Source organism: Symphodus melops (genome assembly GCF_947650265.1).
Source record: "Symphodus melops genome assembly, chromosome: 6".
Classification (NCBI taxonomy): domain Eukaryota; kingdom Metazoa; phylum Chordata; class Actinopteri; order Labriformes; family Labridae; genus Symphodus; species Symphodus melops.
The window spans coordinates 17,262,221-17,272,661 of NC_136696.1; the positions used below are offsets into that span (position 1 = coordinate 17,262,221).

Genomic DNA, 10,441 nt, shown 5'->3' on the forward strand with positions numbered 1-10,441 from the left:
TAAAGCTCAAAATGAAACACCTGTTTTATATCATATATTACCAACACTTTTGGAATAACTTTTTTTACTCGTCACAAACGTTTACTCCAAATATTGATGTGTCATTGTGAATAATTCCGCCTTAAAGTCAGCCTTGATCCCTTCATCCAGTCAAAGCTGAGTACTTAAAAATGTTTTTAAGTGGCCTGGGTTCGTACGTGACCTCTGAGTGACCAGCCTAATGAACTGTGCTCACTTTTCTAGTTCAAAAGCTCCTTACTGGTTCATGATATGTGTAAGCAAAATGTTGCTGAGTAATGCTCTTAAAGAGACGTCAGATTATGTAAGAAGATTGTAAGAAAAGCATATAGAAAAAGTTTCTGAGAGGAATTAGTACTTCTTACTGGTTGCTACTGGTTTCCTCACTGGAATAACTAGACAAGTGGGATTGTGCACGTGTTCCACATGAAGAATAATGTGTTCAGTATGTCAAAATGTAAATGGATTTAATTTCATAGAACAAATATTTCTTTTCTTTTTCTTAAAGAGACATTTTTTGTGAAGTTATTTTACTGAAACAGCCACAGTGCTTTCATTTATTTATTTTACTACTGTAACTCTGATTTTTGTTAATCTCTTACCTTTTAACTTACTTTCAGCTTTTCACATTTGTTTCATTTAAAAAAAAAAAAAAACATTGGTATGCATCAGTCTCTACTTCTAAATCCACTTTTGTTTGTATCATGTTTTGTCACTATTTTAGTTTATTTCTCGTTCGTTTTTCAGACACTGGAAAGTGCTTAGAATTACATTTTATTTGTAGAACGCGTCCTACATAAATGCTTGAATTATTGACATAACACTTTTTTTTTTACAAGAGCTTTTATTGTTTACAGTCTCACAAATAAAAATCTGCAGGAGCAGCACAAATAACACTAAATACTTGTCATACAATTAATAGATGATAAGGTGACAACAACGTGCAGTATTTACAGAGGGTATCGTATTCACTTTAGTTTATTTCTTGACGGTTTTTTTCTTCAGAGGAACAGCTGTGCCAAAGATTCTGTCCCAGTGACTGAAAAAAGGAGCAAAGTTACTGCTCGGCTTCTGGTGGTGCATGTCGTGAGCCGGTGCACCACCAAGCAGACCAAAAGGCACCAGGTGGTTTAGGGACCACGGCAGGTCGTAGCCTATGTGGTCCTCAACAGACATCCAGATACTGAACACTGTGATGCAGCACGTGGTCAGCGGATGGCACTTCAGAAGAATTGTGTCCAGGTTGCTCCAGAATCCGATAGTCATCAGCTCTGGGATGCTGAGCTGCTCAGTGGACCAGGAGAAGGGAGCTATGAATTCATGGTGGACTGCATGGATCCATCGGTAAAGGTGTGGATTCTTGTGATGAATGAAATGCCAAATAAAGTACTGAGTGTCAAAGAGGAGTAGCACAGCCAGTCCATCAATGAAAACCTCATACAGAGTCGGAGCATCCTGAGGCAGTGTTGGTGTCGGCAGGAAGAACATTCCAATAATTACAGCCGGCAGAACAAAGAAAATGTGGTTATACACCGCTGTCAAGAGGCCTTTAGCCATCATCCCTACTGTTGGCTGTCTGTCTGGTTGGATTTTGTACTGATAGAATAAATGCACTCGTTCACCTAAAAGGTCCAGCACAGCAAAAGGTATACTGAAGAAGAAATAGCTGGAGAATGCAAGCAGGACAGGTAAGAAAGGAGATGAGATGAGCGGAAGGTGGTGCAGAAGCAAATGATCCCATAACGGCTGCAGCAGACGGTCCGAGGCCCTGGAGGGCAGCAGCTGCAGAGATGTCTGTCTGCTGATGTTCAGCATATTTCTGAAGGTTGTCGGCTGAAGTCTCAGAACGAGACAACAGCATGCCTTTATATAGGGGATGTAGAACAGAAGGGGCCTTTCTCTCACTCTTTACAAACATGCTTTTTTTTTTCCCCCCGGCAGCTCAAAACCAATAACCAGACCTTCAGAAGATTAACATGCATGACAAATAACACATGAATAAGCTTTAGACGGTTCGTCAACGAGTGAAAGGTAGTGAATTTATTTGGAGTCATTTTCAAAAAGTGAAAAAAAAAATTCTGCTAATATGAATTGCATTCAACCTAAAACAGTTTATTTAATCTGAGCTCATTTTGCTGAAAATTGTTTCTCTGTGTCATCTGATTCGAGGAAAACTCAGGACATCTTGCTTTTCTTTTTACCATGAACAGGTTATTTTTAATACACTTTTTTTTACGTGTCTTCTTTGTTCTCAACGATTGTCTTTCCTGTTGAATTCTTCAACTTAAATCAACTCCTCCACTTCTCCCCCTCCTCATCAACAAGATTTTGAATTTGAGATGTAAACGTTAATTCTTGTCACACTGATTAAACAACAACATAAAAGATTGGTTTATTTCAAAATTTTACTGAAATCATATATCAATGTTTGTCTTTTAAAAACCAGAGCTGATCATGCAGATCATCTTCTCTTCTACTTCTTGTCACCGGCTGCCTTCCTTGAAACCGTTTTGTTGGTGTTTGCATATTTGTGTCGATCATTTCTGAATGAGGAAGACAAACAACTTGTTAACTTTTTGACCACAACATGAAACATATATTTTTGATGGAAGAAGAAACACTCCTATTTCTAATGTTTCCCATGAGTTGATCCTAATGTTGTTTAATGTACCTGCTCATTTTGATTTTGTTTCTGCATCCCAGTCCTCCCTCCCAGTGGCTGGTGCGAGTGCCTCTCGTCATCATGCTTCCACAGCTGATGCAGGGCTTTCCATTGCCGTAGGGCTGCAAGAGAAAAAAGACAAAAATATGGAGATCAATGCCCAACAATTTTATTTCTGCGGCGTCTGAAAAGCCACAGATCTCTAAGTGTGTGCGTCAAGGGAGAGAGCGAGAGAGAGAGAGAGAGAGAACAGCGCGCACAACTCAGAGCATAGTTTAGTTCACTACCAGAAGCCAGTGGCTGAATTTGTATTAGACGGCGTTCACACTCAGATATATAATGTTAACACAGTCTTTCTGATCATGAGTTCTATTACTCGGTTATGACGCGAGAGTTCACAGAGAAACACACGGGACGCAGCAGCCCAAATAAAGAATACAGAAGAGGTTTTACTCTCGTAAAACCCAAGACGCAGTGGTCAAACACCAAGCAAATAAAATCACAGTTTCACAATAATAACTCAGTTATTAAACACACTCTCTAAAGTTAACTGCCCAGACCTATAACTAAGCCTCACTTGTAACCGTTTTGTCCACGGTTAATAAAAGAAGCAGAAAGGTCCTTTGCTGGGACGGTCTTCAGCCGTCTCCGTGCAGTTAAATGGTGGCGGCGGCACGTCCAAGGGGTTGATCAGGGGCCGTGGATGTCCTTTCTTTACAGGACAGAACGAGACGTAATCTTTACGATCTCTCTCAATACCGTTACAATTTGGCAGAAAATAAGACGCTCTTCGTGAAGAGGCGTTCAAGTGGATGACCTGAGCTCGGATGTCGGTATGCTACAAGGCCTTGGGTTAGCTGCGCGCCAAAACTTTTAAACAAAGAGAAGCGTGCTGTGAAACAGGATGCCGAGGGGTATCTCCGGACGTCTCCAGACGACGTGTGAAAGAGAGTGAAACGATGGGAGTATCTGCACGGCATGCTGGGATTAAGAGTCTTTTGTCATGGTCCTCCAAAAGGGACACAGCCTGAACTTTGTCATCCTGGCTGGACCCAACAAAACAAATGAGCTGAACAAACCAAGAAAAGCCGTAAACACCAAAAATACATCCTCTATTTTCTGTAATTTCACTTGATCTATTTTAGGTCTTTTCTAAAAAAATACTGGTCTTGCCTGGATCTTAGTTCTATATGCAGAATTTCTGTACTCGATGTTAACAATTACACGGGAACCTTTCCATAACACAGATTTTTAAAAAAAAGTCATTTTAACCCATTGTTGCTGCACTCATGAACATAAATATGAGTCCTATGTTTTGAAATGTTATGTCATGACATGTCATGTGCACCCTATGGTTCACCTGTTCTTTGGCACAGTAGCCACAGATCATCCGGGTGGCCAGTTCCATTGGATGGTCCTGGTCCTCATCGTGGCAGCCATCACAGGGGTAAGCCCGGCCACAGCAGGGAAACCTGAGAGCAGCCAGTGGCACACATTACCAATGATATTCTTTGTATAAGAGAGACAGTCACGAGTAATGATCATACCTCAACCAGCGGTGGCTCTGTTTGTAATGTTTACACACTCCTTTTTCTGGAAGTGGCTTCCCCTTTTGGACAGCAGGATCTCTGATTGACTTGTAATTTATAGCACCAGAAACAGGACCTGCACAATGAAGGAACAAAAGACAGGTCTTTTTTTTTTTTTTTTTTTTTTTCAAGCATGGTAAGAGTGAGAAATGTTACATGTGAATAAGTACAACTTGTGATTAAAGGCTTTTCATGCACTGTGTGAAGGTGTAAATACCGGTACATGGGTCAGACAGCAATACTCGAACATGTCATTGTTTATGATCTTTAACCTCTGCTGGTCACTTTGATAGGCGAGCTCTGACCTGTTCTGTTGGTGCGTGGCTGAATGTACTGAAATCTTGTGCTCTCTGCAAGAATACTGAGTTTGCTGTGGCAGTGTTCACAATTTAACTCCTTTGTTTGGCCATAGGAAACACTCTGTCAAGACAAACGTTTGGAGAGCATTGAGAGGTCATGTTATTGAGACGTACTTTAGTTACTGGTTTTTTTACACATTACACATGTAGAGAGATGTGCGGCTGCATTCATCACCTGCACAGGACCCTCCTGGGAGCAGCTGAGGCAGCCCACAGAGAGTTCACATTCCTGGAGTACAAGGTCAGCAGGTGTAGCATTGTGGAGGTCCAGGTATCCCAGGACGTCGCTGTAATGGTGCAGCATGCAGGGCCTGAACGCAGCGTTGATGCTTGCGCTGCACTTTTCACACTGAGCCGTGCAAGGTGTCCTTCCAGTCAGTGTCAGGTCTGCAGTTATCTTACACCTGCAGGTACAAAAAGCTAAGCTTTAACTCACACAAACACAAGCTTTCATTGCACATAATCAAACCAATTTGTGGCATGGATGTCTTACATTTTGCTCAATCACTTTACCTGTTACATTGAAGGCAAACAGTGATTTGTTGAGCAACCAAAGTGGCTGTGTTCTCTCCCAGCCTCAGTCCCAGCAGCTTTATCTCTGTGCCTCTGCGGGGATCGCTGATCTTGATATTCTCCACCAGGTGACTCGCACTCTCATCCACCTGCTGATGCCCCTCCTCCATACCTGTTCCCTCTTCTTTCACTCCCTCCACTGTTCCCTTGTCTTCTTCATTTTCCAATTTCCCTTCACCACTCATGTTGTCTGGATTTGCTTCAGGGGTGTCAGTGGGAGGATCATTCCCAGATTTTTCACAAACGGTTGCTTGGAGCTCCTGATATGTTATAAACTGCAGTCCAGATTTTTCTAAATCAATATCTTTTTTCAACTGCACAAATTAAAAAAAGGGAGAAATATCTCAGTTTTAATCAAATAATATAAATCAGTGAGTTCAAAGGGATAACATGTGTGCTGGGTGAAGTGTCACCTGCCGAGCTCCTTCAGTAAATAGTCTCTCCAGACTACGATCAAGCCAGCGAAGAAAAGGCCTGAAGAGCAGCTCTACCTTTCCCAGAAGCTGATTGGTTGCATGTTTGGCTTGAAGCCACTCCATGGATGCTTGCTGTACGTAACTATGAAGATAGAGAGCAACATACATTTTAAAACTAGAGAATCTCAAGATGAATTGGTCACATACTGTAATCTGCACGTGCATTTTTACCTTGCCATTACTGAGGGCAGATCCTGGTCCAATGGGATATCTAACGTGAAAACCTAAGAACATTTATTGGGATGATTAGGAAATGTTCGTTCCATGTATAGAATAATGTATTGAACAGGATGTTACAAAAGCTTAAGTGTAACTGTAAGCAGGAATCTTTACCTCTTGTGGGTAGTTGTCTGGGAAGCTCACCATGATGTCGATTTCTTTCAGGTCAAAGGGCTACAAGTTTAAATGCAAAGTTAGTGTTTATTCAGACGCTGAGAAAAATCATTTTCATTTCTGATCGGTGCTGCTGTTAAGACATAGTAGGAAGAGGTCTACTTCATTTTGTCTATTTGACTGCTTAAGTATTTGTCTGGAGAGGCCATCAGATCATCAAACTCAGCTGATCTCAGTACGACAGGAGAACTAAAAGGATGGATTTTCTGGTCCAACCTCTTTGAGCGAGCGAGAGGAGAAAGAAGATGGAATAAATTGTTTACCCAGTCTGGATCAGTGGCCTCAACAGCCGCCCTGTAATAAGTAACTTCCCCATCACTTCGTTCCTGGACAATCAGCTGGTCTTTAGGAAAGCGCCTTTTCAGCTGCTTGATCTCAGTGTCTCGTAGCTGCTTGGAGGCCTCCTCTGTCAGATCACACAGCTTGATCTCCTGAATGGCGACGGGGCGAGGTACTGGTGGCCTCCTCTGAGTATTATGGTCTGCAATATGCACATCAGCATCCACACTGGGTAACTGTGGTGGATGCCAGAAGCGACATCTGTCCTCCATGGTGCAGTGCCCTGAGATAAAGAAGCGACACGGGCGGCGGCCGGCTACAGGAGCAACTCTGGTGTTCATGGTCTGAGGAGGCTTGTTCCCAGAATTTCCTCCAGGCGCTTCTGAGTTTGAAGTTGGGGCTTCTCCCTCACTGTGTGTCCCAATTGTTTTCTCATCAATTTTAACATCCTCTCTAATATGTAGGAATCTGCATCTTTTCCCAAAATTACAGTGTCTTCCCTGAGAGAAGAAGCGACACAGCCTCTGAGTATGAAGGGCAGGCTCTGATTCCCCCGTCTTCTCTCCGTCACCAGTCTCCATCACTGTTAATAACAGATTAGATAAACAATAACAGGACGGTCGCAGGGACACAGATTGAAGGGCTATAGCTGCTCATTTTTATGCTGTTTAAAAAAACTACAGGAAAAAAAAAGTATGGATAAAAATCATGACATGACTTTCTACAAAACTTTGAGTGATTGGCTGGATGACTAAAAGTGAAGGGGAAAAAACAGCTGAAATAAAAAAGAACACAATAAAAGACTTCCTTCCTCCTTGAAGTTGTATCAAACTAAAATACTAAAAAAATAACGAAAAAAAGAAGAAACGTGCAGATATGTATATCTACAAATTATGAGATTGATAATATTTAAGTTAAACATCTAAAACTTGCTTTGTTACTTTATTGTAAAACAAAAATAGGACAAATCAAAGCCATGGAAAACTTCAAGATATAATGAATGTGCACAGAACAGTCCCAAAGACTTTGAGCTATTTTTATAAACTGAAGGAGCGCTAACACTTTAAAATGAATATAAAGATCAATATAAAAGGCAAGCAGTATCTGATTCATGTAACAGGTGTTTATGAAGGATGCAGTTAACCATGTAAACAATTAACCTGCTCACATTATGTCCAAAGACATCAACAAATCAACACCAAAATTAATTACAAACCTGACTGTAGATAAATAAACGTGTTCTACTATTTTCAAAATACAGGAATAGAGGTCAATAAGCAAGCTGAACTTTCATACACTTCATGTCATGGGACTTGTTTTTGCTAATGTTAGCTGAATCGCTTCTTTTAAATTGAAAGACTCGAAGAACACATTACCTCAAATACACACGAGTCCAGGTAAATGGTTATTCCGTTTATTGATTAGAATATAAGATTAAAATCTTTATAAAAGTATCAAGATGGCTTTGACAGTTTTAGTTACCTTTCTAGTGATTGAAGTTTACGTGCTTCAGTAAACGTAGTCGCGTTTTGACGCAACTGCGCAAGCGCGGTAATCTGACGTCTTTACGTAAGAATAAAGAGGGGAGGGTGCAGTCTTTGGTGCAATCAATGACAGAACCTACAGTACTTCTTTTACCCAATGAGAACCATCAACACATTAAGGTCCGTTATGAACCTTTGGTCTGTTCTCTCATACCACATGATTTATTAATCAAATTAAGTGTGTACTGTGGCCAAAATATTTCTCATAACATCTTAAAGACCGCTTCACAAAATAACAAAGACTCAAACTCCATTCTTGACCAAGAAAACAATTACAAAGGACACTTTAAGTAGTAGTTTTCTAGCTTTATAGGAAATCCAAGCAACAAATGAAAGTGCCTGAGCCTGAGGGTTCACAAAGTGCTTTACTGGATAAAACAACAGAGTCACAGGTGTTAATCATAGGACAGAGAAGTAATCAGTAAAAGCAACACTAAGCATAAGACAGTAATAAAACAAAATAATCAACAGCAACAACATAATTTAATGCTCCAGAATAATACTGACTTTTGACTTTTGAAAATATTGTATTACCTCACTTCTTTATTTCAGTAGCATACACCCAGGCGTACATAAAACCAACAGTGGGTCTGTTAAAGAGCTAAAATGTTAAAATCAACAACATGGTTTCTATAATATTAACTATATGTTTCTGTTATTGTAGACCTTTTATTTTATTCTACATAGTTTTAACTTGAAGTGCATCTAATATGTTATGTTTTCCTTTCTCCCTTTTAGTAATCTCCTCTCAGATAAACTTTTAACTTCAGCAGAGACACACACTTACAGAAATTTGAGAAATAATAATATATCCTTAATACTGCCAAATTGAAAATGTTGAGTGCTATATGGTATAGGCTACCTGTTTTCCATTGTGTATGAATAATTTGTTGAAACGTTGCACCCAGGCGTCACTTGATAGCACACAGTGAGAAAGTAGCACAAGTACCACACTCACTTGGCACAGTCTTTTCCAGCTGCAGCTTCTTGCTGTAACACCTACAACAAAATAAAAATCAGGATATCCATTTTTTTTCATTTTACTTCAGAATGGATTCAGCATACATGGGCGTAGATCTTTGGATAAGATGTTTTCGTAATGACTCTTTGCTGCAGCCTCTGTGGGACAACCTGCGTGTCGACTACAGAGACTATTTGAGATCTCCACTCTTCCCTATTGTTCTGACTGTGTCTTCATACTTTGTCTTGTGTCTCCCTTTCCTTTTTTGTGACATTATGGGTGAAAAGTGGGCATGGGTGCATCAATTCAAGATCCAACCCGGTCAACGTCCCACAGCCTCTACATTGCTACACTGTGCGAGTGTCACCTTGTACAACCATGTGTTTCTCGTGTTGCCAGCTTCAGTGGCCCAATGGGCATGGAGGCCACCTCTAGACCTGCCGGACCAGGCTCCATCCCTGCTGGAGCTGATTGCAGGGGTGATAGGCAACCTTCTGCTTTTTGACTTCCAGTACTTTATCTGGCACCTGCTCCATCACAGAATTCGCTGGCTGTATGTAACTTTTCACGCCATCCACCATAACTACTCCTCACCCTTTGCTCTAGCCACTCAGTGTCTTGGTGGATGGGAGCTGGTCACTGTAGGCTTCTGGACCACTCTGAATCCTGTGATCCTGAGATGCCACCTACTTACCACATGGACCTTCATGGTGCTGCATGTCTACGTTTCCATCGAAGATCACTGTGGCTATGATTTCCCCTGGTCCACATCACGTCTGATACCCTTTGGCATCTATGGGGGGCCCAGCAAGCACGATGTGCATCATCAGAAACCCAACACCAATTTTGCACCACATTTTAGCCACTGGGATAAAATATTTGGAACACATGCTGATTTCAGCTTCTCTACTGCTGTGAAGTAAAAAGTTGTAACACTTTAGAGGCCGCTATAGTGCTTGAGTCTGTGTATTTGTTTGGAATATATTAAAAAAGGGATTAAAGTTGAAGAGGTGGCGAATTTGTTCTTTACAAACAGCTGATTAATTGTCACTGCATTTGTTAAAAAAAAAAAAAAATGAATTGAAGAGATAATGGCTTTGGGTATTTTAATAAAGAAAACTTAACATATAAATAATATAGAATATAAATAAGCAGCATATCTTCAGAAACAAAGACTAACAGTCTAACATACCACACTACTTACCTTGCTCCAAGTTCTCCGGGCAACACTAACTTTTTCAAAAATTCTGTAGTGTCCTGTAATTTAAAACATCATCATACTGTTCAGGATATTTGTCCTGTTGCTTCAAGGTGAGCACCCCACAATGCATCGCTAACGACAGTTCTTAACTCTTGAAAATTAGCCATCACAGCGATTGCTTAGTAGATTTTTAATAGCCTCACCAAAGGAGTAAATTTCCTTATATTACAGATTCAAACTTATCCGGCTTTCTATGTTGGAATGTTAAGTTATTATAGCCAACGACAACAAGTATATTCAAGAACATATCATTTAAACTTCTTGCCTTTCCATGAACATGAGGCCATCCCTGCGGTATGGTACTGCAGAGGGATTATCTCTTTGTG

General features: G+C 40.6%; 3 protein-coding genes across 4 annotated transcripts; 1 reads left to right on the forward strand and 2 right to left on the reverse strand.

The window, feature by feature from the left end:
- Positions 1 to 79: 79 nt before the first annotated feature.
- ch25hl1.1 (cholesterol 25-hydroxylase like 1, tandem duplicate 1) lies at positions 80 to 2,034 on the reverse strand. The gene has a single exon (XM_079345178.1). It carries the CDS (start codon positions 1,831 to 1,833, stop codon positions 997 to 999), a length of 837 nt encoding a protein of 278 aa, XP_079201304.1. The 5' UTR covers positions 1,834 to 2,034; the 3' UTR covers positions 80 to 996.
- A 351-nt stretch (positions 2,035 to 2,385) lies between these two features.
- LOC306824818 (uncharacterized protein) lies at positions 2,386 to 7,935 on the reverse strand. Of its 2 annotated transcripts, none has more exons than XM_079345177.1 (12): positions 7,832 to 7,935; positions 6,334 to 6,932; positions 6,011 to 6,070; positions 5,849 to 5,901; positions 5,615 to 5,759; positions 5,142 to 5,515; positions 4,804 to 5,032; positions 4,575 to 4,689; positions 4,228 to 4,345; positions 4,041 to 4,152; positions 2,690 to 2,802; positions 2,386 to 2,561 (listed from the first exon to the last, which is right to left on the reverse strand). In XM_079345177.1, exons 2-12 carry the CDS (start codon positions 6,928 to 6,930, stop codon positions 2,492 to 2,494), a joined length of 1,986 nt encoding a protein of 661 aa, XP_079201303.1. In that variant the 5' UTR covers positions 6,931 to 6,932; positions 7,832 to 7,935; the 3' UTR covers positions 2,386 to 2,491. The 2 variants fall into 2 exon arrangements, with proteins under 2 accessions (XP_079201303.1, XP_079201302.1); XM_079345176.1 differs by having other exon boundaries at positions 7,726 to 7,848.
- A 991-nt stretch (positions 7,936 to 8,926) lies between these two features.
- ch25hl1.2 (cholesterol 25-hydroxylase like 1, tandem duplicate 2) lies at positions 8,927 to 9,777 on the forward strand (the record flags this gene model as incomplete). The annotated part of the gene is made up of 1 exon (XM_079346371.1): positions 8,927 to 9,777. Exon 1 carries the CDS (start codon positions 8,944 to 8,946, stop codon positions 9,775 to 9,777), a length of 834 nt encoding a protein of 277 aa, XP_079202497.1. The 5' UTR covers positions 8,927 to 8,943.
- Positions 9,778 to 10,441: the final 664 nt, after the last annotated feature.